Raw genomic sequence first — 18,470 nt, 5'->3', positions numbered from 1 at the left:
CGCCCCCTCTACGCCACGCCCCCACTTAAGCTCCTCCCCGATCTTCACACAGCCGGGTCTCAGACCCTGCCCAGAACAGGAGGTCTCCACCAATCATAACTTCGCTTCTGGCTCGCACCCCCAGACCCCGCCCTTCCCCGCCCTCTCAGGCTCAGGCTCCGCCCCGGCAGCAGCCCCGCCCCAAACGCGTTGTCCTTGGCAACCCTGATTTCTCCGCGCGTGCTACCCCGGCGGCCGTGTAAAGTCTAACGGGTTGGCTCCGCCCCCTTGGCGCCTCCGAATAGCGGCGTCTCTCCACGCGCGGTCCTAGGTCCCTTCCTTTCTTGCTCAAACCTTCTGGAAACCCCATCGAAGCCATCAGATTCCGGCGTTACGCCGACGGTTCCCAAGCCTCTTCCTCCAACCCAGTCTCCCAAAGTTGGTCTACCCAAATGCCCCGCGGGCGCCTCTCCTCGCCGGCCTGTAGGTGCCCAGCGCCCGCGGTCCGCCAGCAGGCTCCAGCTGGTGACGAGGACCCCGCGGGACACAGGGAGGCCTGAGTCTGCGGATGAAGCACACTGCGGGACTCGAAGCTGCTCTCTTCGAGTCCTGGCCCCGCCAAGTCTCCCAGACCCAGGTTGCCCGAGCGTGTGGCCCCGGGTCCGGAGCACCTGGCGTTGGAGTGGGCATCATGTACCCTTGAGCCTCTCCCTGGGGAAAGCGAGGAGTGTGACCCAGGTGGCCAAAGGCTTCTCCTACTCATCCGGGTTTGTCCAAAGAGGCCAACTCTGGGCTTTTAAGTTCACTGTGCCTATCCCAATGGTCACCCAAAGTGTCAGCTGTGGACTGCAAGGGCCAGGTGTGCCTACTCCTAGCGCAGGTAAAGATCTTCTGGGCTAGAGTGGGAGCGCCAGAAGAGTTCGGACGCTGCGGGACTTCTGGGAAGAGGCCATACACTTGCCCTAGTCTTGGGCCAGTCCTGGAGAGGTTGGGGATTGAAAAACAGTGACCTGTGTGCCCACCTTTCCAGGTATAGCCAGGGACAGTAACCCTTATGGTCTGCGGGGTGATGGAGAAGGCCAAGCTTTCAGACGCGTGCCTTGCACGGAATAGACAAGATTTCCGCTCCCGAGGACACCGCCGCCTAGGCTGGTCCCGCTGCCAGGAGTCCATCCCATTGCAGGGACTTGGACCGTCAAGCTGGGGACGGTGACTTGCCACCGCGCCCCCGCGTGGCGGCCAGAAGCAGACGTAGGAGTGCACCGAAGACCTCAGGCTCTTGGGACTGCCAGGAGAAAGGCAGTGAGGTCAGCCAATCCCCACCTTGTGGGCTGTGAGAGCTCCAAGATTTGGGGGCAATTTGGAAGCAGGGTGGGGTTGCAATCAGGAGGGATGTAGATTTGTGCTCTCAGGTGAGTGTGTGGTTAGCTAGAAAAAGAAAAGTGACAGGACACTTTTAAAACCAGAGTTCCTGGCACCATGCCCTGAGTTTACAAAAAGTTTCAGGCTGTATGGCGACCACTCTGCATGCTTTGTTCCTCTGGAGCCTGCACAGTGGTTTTTCTTGAGGACAGGCCCAGATCCTGAACAGCTCTGGGCACAGGCTGGGGCCCCATGAGCAGCATCTGGGCACAATTGCCAGCTGAGCCCGTCCACCTAGGGCTGAGGGGTTGATGTTAATACTCTGTGGAACATCAGGCAATATCAGTGACCTCTGATTCAGCCCAACTGTTGCTCACCCCTGCACTTTTGTCCATAGAGAACCCCCTTCCTCCCACTATGTTGGACAACAGTCTCCCCTACCCAAGGCACCACATGTCACCCTGTTCTTTGAGAAATCAGGTGGTGGGACATGGGCATGCACAGAGGCTCCAAGGCTGAAGGTCCTTTTCCTGGGCCGGCAGCACTGCCAGCTGCAGCAGAGGGTACTACCTGGAAGGGCCACCACCTGCCCCTTCACAGGGATGGTCTAGACCAATGTCATCCAGTATGGTAGCCTCTGTCCACATGTGGCTATGGAGCACTTGAACAGTGGCTAGTCCAAACTGGGATGGGCTGTGTGGGTAAATTACACATCAGATTTCATAAATTGAACGCCCAGAGAAGTTGTTTTTAAAAAGTCATTGATATTTTTGTATTTATTACCTGTTAAAATACTATTTTGTATGTTGCTTAAATAAAATATATTATTATAACTAATTCCACCTAGTCTTCTTACTTTTTAATAGGGCTACTAGAAAAATTTTAATCGCCCATGTGGCTCATATCATACTTTATTGAACAGCACTAGCATGACTCTGACTCTCAAAGTCTGGCCCCTAGGCACAACCCAGGAACTTGGTGGAACTGCGAAGCTTCAGCCTCTCCCCAACCTGAGTCAAAACTGTGCTGGAACCCAGCCACCTGGGTCTTAAGCTGCCCTGCATTCTCCTCAAGCCTGAAAACAAGCCACCAGTGTAGACCTGCCATAAAGGGAGTAGTTTCCCAGCAGGAACCTCTGGGGAGATGCAGCCAGGACGGTGGCTCTGAAGTGGCCGCCCTACTTGGGTGCCTCTCAGGCAGAGGGGCAGGAGCCAGGGAAGAAGGAGGACCAGGCCCTGGGAGAGCCAGCCTCCATTCAAAACTGCCTTGGAAGCCCTGGAGACTGGTTACATAACCACCCTGGGATGGAAAAGAGGGACTGTGATATTGGTGGTGGCTTGTGGGGCCACTGTTAAGATCAAATGAGCCGACACACTGGAGACATGTGGCATGCAGTCAGTGCTCAATAAAAGCTAGTTCTCAGCAGGGGAGGGGAAGCAAGCACAGACGCTCGACAACAAGAAGACCTGAGTTCTCCACGTTATTCTAAAGGAGCTCATTTTCCTCCCACTTTAAGGATTTCTTCCCGTATCATCCCAGTGCTGGTCTCCAGTATGCCCATTCCCACTCTGTCTTATACAGTTGGAAGCTGCCAGCATAGATACCACTAGATTGATCCAGAGCTTTCTGCCCAGGAAGCCGCCTGGAACATATTGGGCACATTTGCAATGTTACCTCTTTTTTTTTTTTTTAATACGGTAATCCTGCTGATAATCTCTGTTTTCCAGTGAGGCTCAGAGAGGTTAAATGACTGCCCTAAGGTCACACAGGCCAGACTGGAACCTGGTCTCCAGAGTCCTTACTCTTCTAGTCAACCTCCAAACATCTGCAAGGTGTAAACGCAGGGTATCTTGGGGAGCTGGAGGCTGTGCACTCCCTTTACTGACGTGGCTGTTGAAGTCATGGACAGAGGGCTTTTCCTACTGTCAGAAGAAAAGGGTGGCCACTCAGCGTCCTGGGGGCAGTTGGACACAACTGAACAAGGTACAAGCGATGCTTGGACAGGGGTTTGAAGTGCTGTTACGACAGGCTGATATGCTTTGGACCTGGTCCTGGATGCTGAGCCACACGGAAGCATTGGCCCTGAGGGTCCAAAACTAAGATGTGTGCCTTTGGCAGCAGCAGCTTCTCTAGGAGCCTAACCCAGGCTGCTGACAGGAGGCCAAACTGGGCTGGGGAGGTAAAGTGGGAAACTGGCAGGGCAAAGGGACCCGAGGGACTGCAAGGCAAGGAGTCCTGCATTCCACTCCACGCAGGTGCTAAAGGCAGCTCTCCCCTCCCTGGGCGTGAGTTCCTATCTGCACAACCACAGGGCAGTTGGGGGTGGGGGGGTGGGGGGGACTTAATGCCTCAAGCGGCACAGCAGGATGGCCACAGCTGGGGCTCCAGGGTGGACTGCCTGGATTCGAATTTAAATAATGGCTGTGTGACATTTGGCAGAAAGTAACCTCTCTGGAGTTTCTACATCTGTAGGCTGCCGGGAGGTGTGATCACAGCACCTGCCTCCAACTGTTACTACAGTGTTAAGGGAGTGGATAAAGCAGCACTTGGAGAAGAGTGCCTGGCATGTGGGGTGCCAGCCACCCACTCTTATCACTGCCCAAGGAATAGTGACTCCGCCAGCCCCCTTCTCATGACAGTGGCACTCTGCCCTGGGCAGGAGGGGCACACAGGGTTGCTATCAACTGCTTCCCAGCCAGACTGGCAGCCCCAGTGGCAGGGCCTGGCACTTCAGGCTGTCATACCCCTCTCGCAGACATAGCAGCAGTAGAGCCACAAGCCAGCTCGGGAGCAGATCTGGCTTCAGCTGAGCCTTGGATTCTCTCCTCCCTGCCTGGGGCCCTCAACTAAGATATTTAATCTCCATGTGCCCCGGTTTCCCCTCATGTGACAAAGGGAGAAGAAGAGGGCTGTCCCGAGGGTCGAGTTGAGCCACGCTGTGCCACCTCTACAACCAGGCCTGGCTCACAGGCCACACTCCACAGCAGGGCTAATGGCAGCCCCCACACAGAGACAGCCCAACAGGGTCAGATAAGACACAAGGTCCTGGGTCCTCGCCAGCCCCACTTAGCACAGAGGTATGAAGAGTCCAAGAGGTGACGAGAGGAAAATTCTGAGGTCCTACATTAAATTAATAAGGGCAGGAAGATGGACCAGGGAGGAGACAGGGAGTGAATCAGTAAACAATGTGGGAGAGCAGGACTCTGACCCTGGTCTCTAAACACCAGAATCCACTTCAATCGACAGGAAAAGACCTTCCTCAACTATTAGCCTCAACCAATCCCTAAGTACCAAGCATTTGTGCTTAATGGACCACTCACCAATGCCAGCCCACCCACCGCTGCCTTCAGCTTATCCCCGCTTTATCAATAGCCAACCAAAGCTCAGTGTATACAACCTGTGCCGCCCGGACTGCATTACCAGGACCCTCCCTCCCGAGTGAGGCTACAGCCTCTACCCGGCCAGCCTTGCTGCTGGTGGCTGCACAGCTCTGCACCTGAACCTGGTCCCTCCTGTCTTCTGTCCTTCATTTCTTTAACAGCTCAGGAAGCTCTTTCACTTCAGAGAACTCCTGACCTCAGAATTTCATCTTTGACAGGTGCAATGGCTCACACCTGTAGTCCCAGCAACTTGGGAGGCTGAGGCAGGAGACTGCAAGTTCAAGGCCAGCCACTCCAACTTAGCAAGACCCTGTCTCAGAAAAGTTAAAAAAAAAAAAAAAAGACTGGGGATGTCACTCGGTTCTAGAGTACTTGCCTAGCATGCACAAGGTCCTGGGGTCAATCCCCAGCATAACACACACACACACACACACACACACGTTTCGGTTCCTCTGCAACCAAGTTCTACCTAAACTTCAATGAGCAGAGGCTGAGCCCGGAGACCTTAACCCCTCCATAGGCCTAGTGCAGTCTAGAGCCGAGGCCCCCAGTGAGCAAGGGAGCCTGTGGAGGAAGAAGGCTGGGGGCCACCCCTTCCCCTGTCCCCTCACCCCACACCAGCCTCCCGGGTAGTCAGGATCAGAAAAGAGGCAGGAGGGGGTCTGTAAACAGTCACATTGTTGGCATAGTCCTGGGGACAAGCTCTCAGTAGTCTCACTGGCCCCCAGCCTGGTGGCCCCTGAGTAGGGCTAGAGAAATCAGAGGGTCTTTGGGGTTTCAGAGCAGGAATGGGGATGGAGATAACAGAGGTGGCCTGATGGTCCTGACACAACCCTGTAAGTAGCAGGGCAGGGCCCCCCACTCAATGGCGCCCAGGTGCTTGGAGAGGTTGCAGGGGAAGCTCTGCTCAGCATGGGGTCCTTCTGTCCCAGGAGCAGGAGAGGACAGGCTTCAGGGCTGGAGGAGGCCAGGAACTATCCTTGGAGCACCTGCAGGTGCTTAGCATGACAGTGACGTCCAGATGACCAGGGGACTTCACCGGTGCCCCCTGGCTAGCTGTCTCCTGAGATGGCTACTCACTTCCTCTCAAAGGGCCGACATGGCCACAGGACACCCGGGATCTGTCCACATGAGCAGCTTCTCTTTGCCCCACAGCATGCGTTCTGTTCTCTCCAGTGCCTTGGACTGTTGGGCCACTGGGCCATGCTCTTTGGACCACGATCTCTGAGCCAGGCTCCAGCTGGTCTGGCACCCTCTGCTCCTGCACTGCTGGACAGGCCCTCTCCTTCAGTCGGCCAGAGGTGCCTTCATTCATGCAGTCATTAAAGGACGGTGTTCCTGCTGCTATCTGGAGACTTGGAAGTAAAAAAGAGCTCTTCTTGCCCCAAGATCACACACTGGCAGACCACACCGTCCCAACACACCAGCATTAAGTCTGCAGAAGGCACACGGCCAGAGACACACGAGGGCACACGTGCACTGCAACACCTCACACAGGTCCAACAGGACAGCTAGGCAGATAAGGCCACCTCTTGGGACACACCCACACCACCCTCCCCGGTTAGATACGTGTGCATAACCAGGCGCACACTGGGCTGCCTGCCGGCTGGATGGCCAGGCTGGGTAGCCGAGGCTTGGCTATGAGTACGGGTCTTCGTGGCTGCACACGACGCCCGCGTCCTCTTGGTGCCCGCAGTTGTGCGTGCCCACACCAGCGTGCGCGCACTCAAGGAGGTTGCGCTCGCTGCCTGCGCAGCGCACATCGTCCAGAAGGATGGGTAGCGTGCGGCCCTCGCCGAACTCCGCACGCTTTGCTGCGCGCACTGCATGTGCGAAGCCCAGCTGGCGACACACAACTGCGGCGGCCTTGGTATCCCAGGCATCGTCGCACACGGTGCCCCAGCGTCCGCCCACGAACACCTCCACGCGTCCTCGGCCGGAGCTCAGTCCTGCGGGTCGCACCAGGCGCACCGCGCCGTTGGAGGGCGTAGGGTCCGCGGTGCTCGGCCGCCCCCGTCGCCGTCCTCCGCCCCTTCGGCCCCTGGCGCCGGGTGGGCCTGACCGGCCGTGGGGTGGGAGTGCGCGGAGCGGCCGTGGGACGGGTCCTGCGGGGCGCCTTGGTGGGCCGTGGGGTGCTCTCTGGCGTTCGGATGAACTCTGAACAGAAGAAGGGCACACGGTCAGAGGGTCCCCTAGCCCGGCTCATCTCCCACCTGGCTGCCTCCAGGTGGGAAGGTGGACCTCAGGGAAAGATGTCCTCTGTCTGTCCCCCACTCAGACCCTGAAGATAGGGTGCTTCTGAGGGCACTAGGGGTGCTTTCTGGGTCACCCAGGCCCCATAGGGTGCTAGATGCTTCTCCAGCCATTCAGCACCAATCCCGGGAGCTCCCTGTTTTATGACTGACTGCCGCTGGGTTCCCGCACCCCCAGCCCTGCCCTCCTGGGGGGTACCCATGCTGTAACCTCTGGGCCTCGATGCAAGCAGTGCTGGGGTAGAATTCTAGGAGCAAGGGACCCTTGTTGCTTCCAGTCCTGGTTTTAGGGTGGAGAACCTGAAGCCACAGCGGGGCATGGACTTCTGAGGTCTAAAGCAGTAGGTGGCCAGCAGGACAGGAACTGGGCCCATACACAAACCCTAAGGTCAGGGTGACTCTCTCCTCCAGGTTCTGAGGCGCTGGCCTGCCACTGGCACAGAAAGCTGGATGGGAGCTCTCAGGGTGTGTGGCTGGGCCCACACGGATCACAGCTGGGGATGGAGGGGTCAGAGCAGGAACAGCCACCCCGTCACAGGGCCTGGACACCATAGGTCTATGGGGGACTGAGGTTGGTGATTCTCTTTGTCCTGAAGGACATAGGACATGTTGGGCCCAGGATGGCCATGGGAATAAACTTCACTCTACATCAGGCACTGTACTCTGTCTAGCCCTACCCCCTGCAGGGCCAGTGCCAGGCAGTGGGCACTGTCCCCTGTGACAGCCGTCAGAGGAGGGCTGAAACCTCGACTAACACAGTTACTACGGGGAGAATCCTGGGGCCACCAGGGCACATCCCATTGATCCCACCCCACCTTGGCCAGCTGCACTGTGAAATCCATGGGGTGGGGGAGTGCTGAGAAAGTACTTCTTGGAACAAGGACAAGTGCAGGCCAGGCCCAAGCACCATGACATGAGCAAGGGGCCGCCCCCCCACCCCAGCACCAGCTCTGCTCCACGCACTCCTCTGCTCCATCCAGACTGTCCTCAGGCCCAGCCTCTCTGCCCCCTGCCCCTGAGCTCTCCTTCCTTTTCTCTCCAGTTCAGGAACCGCTACCCCCACCCAGTCCCACACTGCACTGGGCAGGTCCCCACAGGATCCGGACACACTTCTGCACTAAACGGCTTCTCTGTCCTAGCCAGGACAGGGCCTGGTCTGACTTCCTCCTGGTCTCAGCACCCAGCACAGAGTGGGTGACTGAAGCAAGTGACAGAAACGGCTGAATGTGTGGATGAAGGCCTGCCACACTCAAAGCCACCTGCTGCTGGGACCCCTGAGCTCCACCCTCCTGCAGCCGCCTCTGCCCAGGCGCCCTGCCCTGCCTTCCTGCTCCCCACCTGGCCCGCACTGGCACCCTGCTGGCAGCCCCTGCTAGTCCCTCGGGCTGCACAGTGATTCTTGCAATTCTGAGTTAGTTGCCAGCAGTTTCAAAGTGTAATCTGAGAAGGCAAGGCCACACCTGCCTCTCTCTGTATACCTCCACGGTGTGGGCAAAGCACAGATCATCCGTGGCTGGATGGAAAGCGGAAGGTCTGGTAATGGGGGGCCTCTGTTTCTACCCAGCTAGGGCCCGGTGGTAACCCCTCCGGCAGAACAGCCTTTCTCACAGCCCCAGGCCCCTCAAGCCACGGAGGATTGCTCATCCCACTGTCCCTCTTCACCAAGCAGTCAAAGGGGACCATCTTGGAAAGCCCAGCCGAACACCCCACCCCAGCCTCCCCTGCTCACACACAGGTGTCCTCTCTGTGTCCTCCTAGAGGACTCTGAGCATACCTTGCCTGGCACAGCTGTTCCTCCCCTGGCTGTGCCCTTCCTGAGGCTGCAGCCCCTTGGACCACCGGCCCATAGCCTAGGGCCTGGTCTAAGGAGTTGTGGCCGGTCCAACAGACCACTCTAAAGTTCCTTCCACTTTACCTGTGGAAGTATGCCAGGCAAGCTGCTAGGCAGAGGGACCTAGAGGCCCCACTAAGGGGCCCCAGCATCTGACTTGGGGGTCTGCAGGGTGCAGACTGCAGGAGCTTCCCTCCCCCACAGAGAACCATCAATGGGCACTTACTTTCTCTGGGCACAAAGGGGATGAGGCGGCTCCTCACCTTCACCTGGGTGGGATGGATCTGACACTTGCCGGGTGGCGCTCGTCTGCCAACAACACACAGGAGGTCATGAGGTCCCACCCTGGTAACTCGCCTTAAGCGTGTCCACCTGACACCAGCCCTTCTCGTGGGTGGTGGCAGGGAGGGCAAGGGCCATGCAGGTGTGGACAGGAATAGCAGTAAATGGTGGCCAGTTATTGAGAACCTACTGTGTGCCCTGCAGGACCCTGGCACTCTCTGAGCCCCCAGGATTCTAAGGGCCCAGCCTCAGGACACAGGCACCAAGGTAGCCCACTGGCACCTGCTCAGTCTCTACCTGCAGAGCACTAGGTAGTGCCAGAGGCTCCCTCTCTCTGAGCCACTTCGGAGTCAGAGGTGGACCCCACGCCTCATCCCCCACCGGTGGAATGCCAGACTCTTTTCTCCCCACCCCGCCACTCTGACACCTGTTACCGTGCCCCATTCTTGCCTTCTACCCTGGCCCTCCAACCCCCAGACTTTGAGGATGGTCTCTCCGGCCTCTGGTGTCTGGATTTCTGGTGATGCCCAGCCTGGCCAAGGAACCTGGGAAAGGTCAAGGCTAAGGGGTAAAGCAGGGAGGAGGAGGGAAGCAAGCCTGAGTGGGAGCCCAGGGCCTGGGGCTGGAGAGAACGGCAAGAGAGCCGTGTGCCAGGGTTGCCAGGGTATGAATGGGTCTCCTTTTACATCCTTCAGGGGCACAAGGAAGGAACGGAATTCCATTTTAATTAGTTTTTGGCTGTTGATCTGTGATTCTTTGAATGGTACCGGCCCTGTATTCTTTGAAGGGTACCGACCCCATTCCCAGAGTGCCCCACGTGGGCCCAGGACTTCAATAGGGTCCCGTCAGCCCGGGGTGGGAAGCAGCCACGTGAGGGGCCTCCAGACAGGCTTGGCAGAAGAAGGGACACAGGCTTCTCCCCCAGAGCTGAGGAAATGCAACTGGCACACACGCCCTCTTCGCCTCTCTTCTGGAAGCCGGAGGAGCCGCAGGGCTTCCCTCCAGGTCATGTCCACACACTTCAGTCAGGCCCAGCTGGGCTTTTGTTCTTTGAGGAAATTATATTTTAAAATCTGTTACGCAAAAGGATGGGAGTAAGCCCAAAAATGCCACCGTTTTATGTCTGGGCACGGTGAGGTGACGCAACCCCCCCCCCTCCCCTACTGGCTCTTCATTTTCCAAATGTTCAGTGCCGGACCCCTCTGGAGTCCGGGTGGCTGCAATAAAATACATTTGGCCAGCCCGGTGCGGACGGAGGTGCACACCTGTAATCTCAGAAACTAGGGAGGCTGGGGCAGGAGGATTCCGAGTTCAAGCCCGTCCTGGGTAACTTCGCAAATATAAAAAAAAGGCTGGGAATGTAGCCAAGTGGTAGAGACCCCGGGGTTCAATCCCCAGAACCAAACAACAACAGCCACAAAACATATATTCCAAGAGAGAAAAATGGAAGGGCAAGGGGTCAGGGAGGAAGGGAGGAGTCTTCCATCTGGGCTCCTCCTAACCCTAAAGCCCGGAGCTGGGGAAGCTGCTGGGTCTCGGCAGGTTCCCTCTCCCTCCACAGGGACAGTGAGCCAACAGAGAGAGGGTGTTGCAAAAACCGGTGGAGATGACGCCTTTAAGGCAACATGTGGCAGGAATTAGACACCCAATATATGTGATATTTCCTCAGAGAAGCATTCTTCTTAAAAAAAAAAATGGAAATAACCTCAATTCCAAGGAATTGGTAAGACAGTTATGGCTCAGTGACTCAGCAGAAAATGACCAGCCATTAAAAACCATCCTTTTGAGGTTGATGTTGCAACGTGGAAACGCTTACACAGAATAGGGAACAAATGAGCGAAGAAGAATGTAAAGTTTGCATGTGATCCAAGTGCGGGGACTTAAATCCTGGCACCACAAGATGGATGTGACCTCAGGGAGATGAACACAGGGATGAGAGAAGGATTGCTATGTTTTCCTTGATTTAAAAAAAAGTTATGTCATTAAATAATATATTTGTGAGATGATGTCACAGACCAGAGACCAGAAGCTAAGGAGACAAGATGACTAGATGTAATTTGGGATCTTGGACTAGAAAAGGGACACAAGAGAACAACTGGAAAAATCCCTTAAAAAGCCCAGAGTTTAACTAGTGGTGATGTGCCAAGGTCAGTTCACTAATGGTGTACACGTTCACGTTCAAAGACCACCTAAGAGGTAGTGGGGTGCACTGCACCCGGGGTATGCAGGAAACTCTGCCACCTCCTTGTAGCTCTAAAAGGACTCCAAATTTTAAAAAGTATTGTTTAGGTGCACCGGGTGTTTCGGGACTTTCCCATACCAGTAGGTCTCAGAGTTTGGGGTAACTAAACACATCAGGGTTCCCCAGGGCCTGCCAAACACCCGCAGATTCTTGGAGTGCATCCTTGGGCTTGGTGGGGAAGGGGGTGAGCATGCGTGGTGTCACTCCAGGTATTGGATACAAGTACAGACAGCAGGGAGCAGGGGAGAAGCCACAAGGGTGAGGCACTGGCTTCAATTCTCAGCCCCGCATGTAAAAAGGAAAACAGAGGTCGACAACTAAAAATAAAACTTAAAAAAAAAAGCCACAGTCTTTGCTCTGTGCCATTCCTGGGGCCTGAGCTGACTTGTTGGGGTGAAAAGACACATCTAGTCCAGGAGATGTGGACTGGATCCAGGAGATATGGACCAGACAGACAGGTGGGGCACAGTCCTACAGCTGGGAGCTCCAAGTCTGGGTGATAAGAACTGAGAAAGATTAGACAGGCCTGGAGGGGCAAGTAGGTTGGGGAGGACACCTGGAGGCAGTGAGATCCAAGGCCCTGTGGCCAGCACAATGAAGCTTAGAGGTTAGAGCAGGACTCTCAAGCCAGTCACCTGGACCCAGCCCCAGTTCTTGCTCCTCTGGGACTCTGGCACATGACTTTATATCTTTGTACTCATTTCTGCCCCATAAAATGGGCAGCTGAAGCCAGGTGTGGTGGCCCACGCTTGTAATCCCAGCAACTTGGGAGGCTGAGGCAGGAGGATTGCAAGTTAGCAGGCCAACCATTTAGTGAGACCCTGTCTCAAAATTAAAATAGAAATTTAAAAAAGCTCAACGGTAGAGCATCCCTGGATTCAATCCCCAGTATCACAGGGGCGGGGGGGAGGGGAAGCAGTGGAGAATCATACCTAGAACTGAAGCCGATAGAGAGAGAGAGTTGGAATGGGGTAGTCAGGGAGGGTGCTTGGAGAGCCCCAGCAAGTTCTAGCCAGTAGCTCCAGGAGAAAGGCCAGGGTCAGATGGGAACAGGAGGTCAGGGGAGGCATCTCAGAGGCAAGCAGGAGTTTGGAGGATGTGGGAGATGGAGCAACCTAGGGAACAAGGAACGAGGGACATGCTAGACAGAAGGAAAGACACAGGAGAGGTCAGGCAAGGTCGCTACACTCACAGGCCCCAAACCTCATCTCCCACTCGCCACCACCTGAAGAGAGCCACACTCTGGTGGGCAGACCTTGGAATCCTGGATCTGCACCTCCAGGTGGGAGCTTGATTCAGCAGGTCTCTCTGGGAATCAGTCTTTTCATCTGAAAGATGGGGATATGAATTCTCCCCACGTTGGGAGTGGGGGAAAGTCAGAGGAGTGAGACAGTAGGTGCTCGGTCTGCACCTTGCAGGGACTCACCGGGAGGGGTCGATGACCTTGTAGATGACCCCACGTGCAGCCGTAGCACTTGGCACGCCCGTGGACATGAAGTACAGCTCCCCTTTGGAAAGAAGAAGATGGCAGGTGAGCGGACAGCTAGAGTAATGTGGGCCAGCCCCACCCACCCCCAGCAGCCCTCAGGTTGGAGACTGACCCCAGCCTCAGCAGACATCAAGGGGAGCACTCCAGGGCAGCCTCTTGGTCCAGCCCCCAGAACTGGAAACTGAGGCTGGGAGAGGTGTCCAGATGTGGCCATGGGCCTCTACAGCACTGTCCCTGAGCGATCAGTCACCCTGCCTGCCCCCACTTCCCGCTCAGATCTCTGCTCCTGCTCCTTGCTGGTGGCTTGTCCCCCCACCCCCAGCCCTGGCCGGATTGAAGCCCAGCACCACACATCTCTGGGCATAGATAAGGCCCTGGAACAGCTCCCCACACGATGGCCTCCCAGGTGACCTGCGGGCACATGTGGCTCCCCAAGCCTTAGCTTCCCCATCTTTAAAATGGACAAGCTCACAGGGCTGCTACGGAGAGCAGAGAGCAAGAACTCAGTAGTGGCTGTTACTATTGCCACCTGGAGAGACCTGGGAGCAGGCACCTCCCCGGCAGGGCAAAAAGCACTGGGTCAGGAATCTAGTGTGAGCCCCCAGGGCCACCCGGAAGCCCTCTGTCTGGGAACTCTGTGATGGCCCACCCCCATCTTCCCCTCCAGCTCTCAGGTACAGTGAAAATGTACAGATCTGAGTTCTGAGCACCACGGAGCTCACTCTCAGGTGACATTAGTCCTCCTGTTCCCTGACCATCCTACCCTAATCCCTGCAGCCAGGCCCTCTGGGGCCCAGGAAATGGGCTTCATTATTGCCATCTTGCAAATGAGGAAACAGGCTCAGCAAGGTCGAAATCACGTAGTGAACACGTAGTGAATGGTTAAGCCAGACCCAGAGTGCAGCAAAGTCTGCTGTCCCCACCCCACACCAATGTAGGATCCACGAGTGTGTGCGGAGGGAGAGGAAACCTGACGCAAGCCCCCCATGGCCCAATGTGACAATTCAGTCGCACTAAGACCTCTGTCCTTGTAAGAGCATAGCAGAGAGCTCCTCCAGGCCTGGGGGCGGGGCGCATCCCCAAGGAGAGGCTGAGACAGAGAAAAGCATGTCACAGGAGACAGGGGCAGACAGGGAGGGTGCATGGGGGCAGGGTCAGCAAGCAAGGGCAGGCAACCCTGGGGATTCTGCAAAGGGGGAGACCCTTGAGGGGTAACTTGTGTAAGGGGTGGACCCAGCTGTGACAGGAGCAATGGCCCACCAGGGAAGTGGGGATTAGGGGCATAGGTCCACATGGGGAGGATGCCACCTGCAGGAATGGGGTCACCCTGGCAAGATGTCCCTTCAGGAGTCCATAAGGGAAGCCACAGGTTTGCAGTGTCATCTCAGGCCATCCACCTCCCTCTGGCCTCTCTCTGGACAGAGACTCTGGGGGCAGCCCCTGTCCCTCTATCTGTGCAGCCCTCACACTGACACTCCAGCTCCTTGTAGGTCAAGGCTCCCTGCACATCCCCAGCCTGAATGCCCTTCCCCTGTGTCTTTGTCTGGCTGACCAACCTAAGGCCCTGCTCTGCCCACAGTGCCCGCCCTCCTTACTGGGTGTGAAGAGTCAGTCTCATTCCCCGTAAGTAAAGTGACAGGGTTAGATCAGGCAGACTCTGGGGCCGTGAGCAGGCTCTTGGACCATGTGCACACACAGGGACCCTTCTCATGCTGCCAGGCCCTCCGAGGGCCACACCGCCCTCTTGATCTCTGTGGTGTGGACTGTCCCTGGCAGATACTGGGCCAGCAGGAGTCCTCGTTTGTAATTTTCAAGTGTCAGGAGAACTAGAAAGGGGGGAACAGAGCCAGGAGCTCTGCTAATGTCACTCTCTAGTAGTGGGAGAGACTGGCTGACACTGGACCTGGAGCTGGCCCTGGGCTCCTGGCTCGCGGGTGCCTCCTCCTGGTTTTCTATCTCAGTGCCACTCAGAGGGCTGAGGAAGGGCCCCAGGGGACCGCACCTTCCTCCAGGCCCTGCATCTTTGGGGGAGAGGGAGGTGGGGAGGGAAGCTCCCCTACTGACCAAAAGAAAGGGCTTTCAGGGGCCCAGGGGCCTCTCAGGGGCTGGAGCTGCCCTTTTGGAAATTCAGATGTGATGGGGGGATGGGGGAGGTTGGTTCAACAAAGGTTTCCCTGACTCCCTGGGGGCTCTGGCACTGGGCCTTGCAGGGACACACCTCCAAAGCACCCCCCCAACTGCGTTGCCTAGAAACCCCTACAAAGCATCCACCAGGGCCTGCTGGGGGCCCCTGGCCTTTTGTTGTGGCATAGTCAAGGGGTCCAAGGACAAAGGCACGAGACTGGAGCAGGATCCAGTCTCCATGGCCCTTCTTCTTCCCCTCCCCCTCTGTCCCTGCTTTGAAAACACAAGTGCCTCAATGTGTGACCAGTTAACAGGCAGGAGGGCTGCCGTCTGTCCACCCACTGTGAAATTCCAGTGCTGCTTCACTGAATGGTCCAAGTGCATTTGCCATGAAGAACCAAGGGCCCTGCAGTTCTCTGGGGAGACACTCTCCCTCCGCACTCCAGATCCTGCCTGCAGACCCAACCCCTGTTAGCACTGGCCTCCCCGCAGCCCTGCGCTAGATGGGAACAGGGAAGACGGACCATTTCTCCCTTTTTCCAGATGAGAAAGTGAATATGCCTTAGGAACTGAATGCCTCCCTCCCCAGCACGCAGGTCATTTCAGGCCGAGACCCGACCCCTCACAATACAGCCAGGAGCCCTGGGAGGGGGAAACCAGTCCCAGGCCCAGTGAGTCTGGACCAGGGGGAGGTCCACGAAGGCTCACCCGCCTCATCCTCTGCAAAGGAGATGATGTGTGGGTAGTAGTTGTTGATGAGGCCTGGGAATGCGCAGGTCTGGCCACGGCCCATGCAGATCTCACTGTACCGCCACTGGCCTGTCCCTGGGTTTTCTCGGAGGGACATCAGACGCCTAGAGAGGAAGATGAGGTCTGAGGTCATGGCCGGTATGGTGTACGGGAACACACCATCAATTCATCAACTCCTCCACCCATCCAATCATCTATCCATCCTCCCATCTGTCCTCCTGTCTGCTCATCCATGCAACCAGGACCATTGTAATTGGCAGGATCCAGTGCAAAAGGCATGCAGGGTCTCTTGTTCAACAATTACTAAAAACTTCAGGAGAGTGATGGGAGAGCAGTAAGCGCAGTGTGGGCCCTTCTGTGCAGGGCCCTGCAGCCGCACAGGTTGTGTGTCTGTGAAGTGGGCTAGGTGTGATCTTCACTGAGCATCTGCCAGAGGGACCCCGGATGAACAAGATCAGCTTGGTTCCTGCCTGTCAGTTCAATGCAGTCCCTGGCCAGGTGAAGGCACAGTATCTCTGGGAGCTGACGTCCACCACAGCTGCCCCAAGGTGTATGCATCCTTTGGCACTGCCTGTACTTCAGACAGCAGGCAGTTGGCCATCTTGGGAACATGCTCATCTTGCGCCAACTCCCTCTTCTGCTTCTCCAGCACCTAGGCATACTTCCAGCCCCTGCTCCCACATTGCCTCCTCTGTGAAGCCCTCCCTGATTGCACCTGCTCTGGGCTCCCAGCACTGGGCACAGGCTCTCTAAGGTTGCAATGTCTCAGACCAAGTGTGGGTATGTCCCTGGCTTGGATGCAAGATGCTCTTCATCTCAGTTGCCCTGACCCTGGCATAATGCCTGACCCAGCAGAGGGGCTTGGGAATGTGGGCAAAATGAATTGAATGTCTGAGACCAGAAGACTTGGGGGAGAAAGAACTGGTGGCAAAAATAAAAGCTCCATCTAGGAAGCTTTTTCTAGGTGGAAAGCTGGGTGGCCAAGGAAGGGAGTCCCCAAGAACTGGGAGAATGATCCAGTATCTAGGGGCATAGGGCTGGGTACTTTCTCAGCTCCTGACTGAACCTAAGTCAGCAGCCTTCCAGAGGCAAGAAGTCCCCTGCCAGCCTTGGGCTCTGGATCTCCTCCCCGGGCACCTACTCGGCTGTTCTCCCCAGAATGGGAATTAGGGGCATCGTGTGTCTGTGAGTTTGAACTAACTTCCAAGTGCTGTGTATGTCCTAGTAGATTCTGTCCTGAGGACCCCCTGAGATGGTGGGCACTACTGTCAACTGCTTTTTGTAGGTGAGAAAACTGAAGCACAAAGAGGTAAAGTAACTGGCTCAAGGTCGACTCCAGTGAGCAGAAGGATCCAGACCAGGCATCTCAGGTGCACTTTTAAGCCTCAGCATGCCAGGCTGTAGTCACCCTGGTCCTCTCTGACTCTCAGTTTTCTCCTCTGTACAATGGGACAAGTTAGTCGTAAGTGTCCAAGCTCTACAGAGGACGGAGTCTGGTTCACAGCAGGCCTAGGAGGTGTGCTCTCTCCTCTTCTAGAATGCACCTGGATGTGACTCATGCCCTGTCCCCCACACCCACCCACACACCTGTTAAGTCTCAGTGGTGGGAATAGAGGAGGGAGGCTCCACAGGCCACAATGGTCAGGCCTGGACAGCAGCCTTAGCTCCCCCTCTCCTCAGCAGGGTCACTTTGGATGGGCCACTGCCCTCTGTGGCTTCAGTTTCCCAACCTGTGCAAGGGGCTTGGGGACCAATGCTCTCTGCAGGCCTGGCTGGGGTGGGCTGGGTAAGGCTCTATGGGCTCCCATTCTGTGCAGTGATGGGTCCTGTCTTCCCCAGGAGGAAGGTGGCCCTGGGGATAGAGGGCTTGCTGGTGTTCTGTCCCTGACTATCAGAAGGACTTGTAGCTCAAAACGCAGGAGTCTCAGGAGAGAGGGAAAGACCAGGTCCCAGCCCTTAAGCCCATGGTCTGCTAAGCCATGACCTGGGCCTTCTTCCCAGCTCCAGTCCCTGTTAGGAGAGCAGGAGCAGATTTCCTAAGGGGTGACTCTCAACTTCCCCCCTGAGGAAGAGACCTGTTGGCCCACACCCACAGGGGGCTCCTGTCAGTGTGCCGGTGCATCTGTGTACACACACACACATATACACACACTCACTTCATCACAGTCCAGGGAGCAGAGGACCTAACCATGAGTACTCAGGGCTGTGGGCCACCTACCCGCTCATGAAATCCCCGAAAATGTAGAGGCCATTCAGGTTGGGGTACTCGCAGCCCCGGTACACATAGCCCCCTGTGACCGACTTGCCCATCTTGTGCGGGTAGGCAAAGATCGGCAGCACGTCATCTGCAGAAGGGGAAAGAGCCCGGGGTGAACATGTGGCAGCCTGTTCAACTGCCAGGTTGAACAGCCCCAGCCCGAGGCCTGTGAAAAGGGGACTGGGGACAAAGGTCAGCAAGAGACAGGGGTCACGAGGTCAGCCAGAGGTTCCCCGATGGCAGGCAGAAGGAGGGAGGTGCTCACGGGGGACTGCCTGGGGGGGAGGGGATTTGCAGGGGCCCAGGGCCAGGGGGAAGCAAGAGCAGAGGAGCGCGAGGGAGGGCACGGGAGGTTCCAGTGGGGACAGGAGGTCTCCTCGCACAATTCGCAGAGGGTGGGGTGCGGGGACCGGTCCAAAATGAAGAGGTGCCTGGGAAGGGTCCTGGGTGCAGCCCCGCGGGAGCCCCAGTCTTGGGCAGCCGAGGGGAGGGTTGGGCGGATCGGGGTTCGGGGTCCCTGGC

At 56.7% G+C, this 18,470-nt stretch overlaps 1 protein-coding gene across 1 annotated transcript in view; it reads right to left on the bottom strand.

Annotated features, from left to right (window-relative positions):
• Positions 1-5,382: 5,382 nt before the first annotated feature.
• Hhipl1 (HHIP like 1) overlaps positions 5,383-18,470 on the bottom strand; it is a 56,193-nt gene continuing 43,105 nt past the window's right edge. Inside the window, 6 exon segments of the mRNA XM_015495483.2 lie at positions 5,383-6,759; positions 6,761-6,878; positions 9,031-9,113; positions 12,755-12,836; positions 15,650-15,795; positions 17,910-18,188. Of these exon segments, the coding sequence (XP_015350969.2) occupies positions 6,360-6,759; positions 6,761-6,878; positions 9,031-9,113; positions 12,755-12,836; positions 15,650-15,795; positions 17,910-18,188 (1,108 nt within the window). The 3' untranslated portion in view covers positions 5,383-6,359.

This window comes from Marmota marmota, unplaced genomic scaffold, assembly GCF_001458135.2.
Source record: "Marmota marmota marmota unplaced genomic scaffold, marMar, whole genome shotgun sequence".
Classification (NCBI taxonomy): Eukaryota; Metazoa; Chordata; class Mammalia; order Rodentia; family Sciuridae; genus Marmota; species Marmota marmota.
The sequence above is the reverse complement of the archived record's forward strand: the minus strand, read 5'-3'. Positions and strand labels throughout refer to the sequence as shown.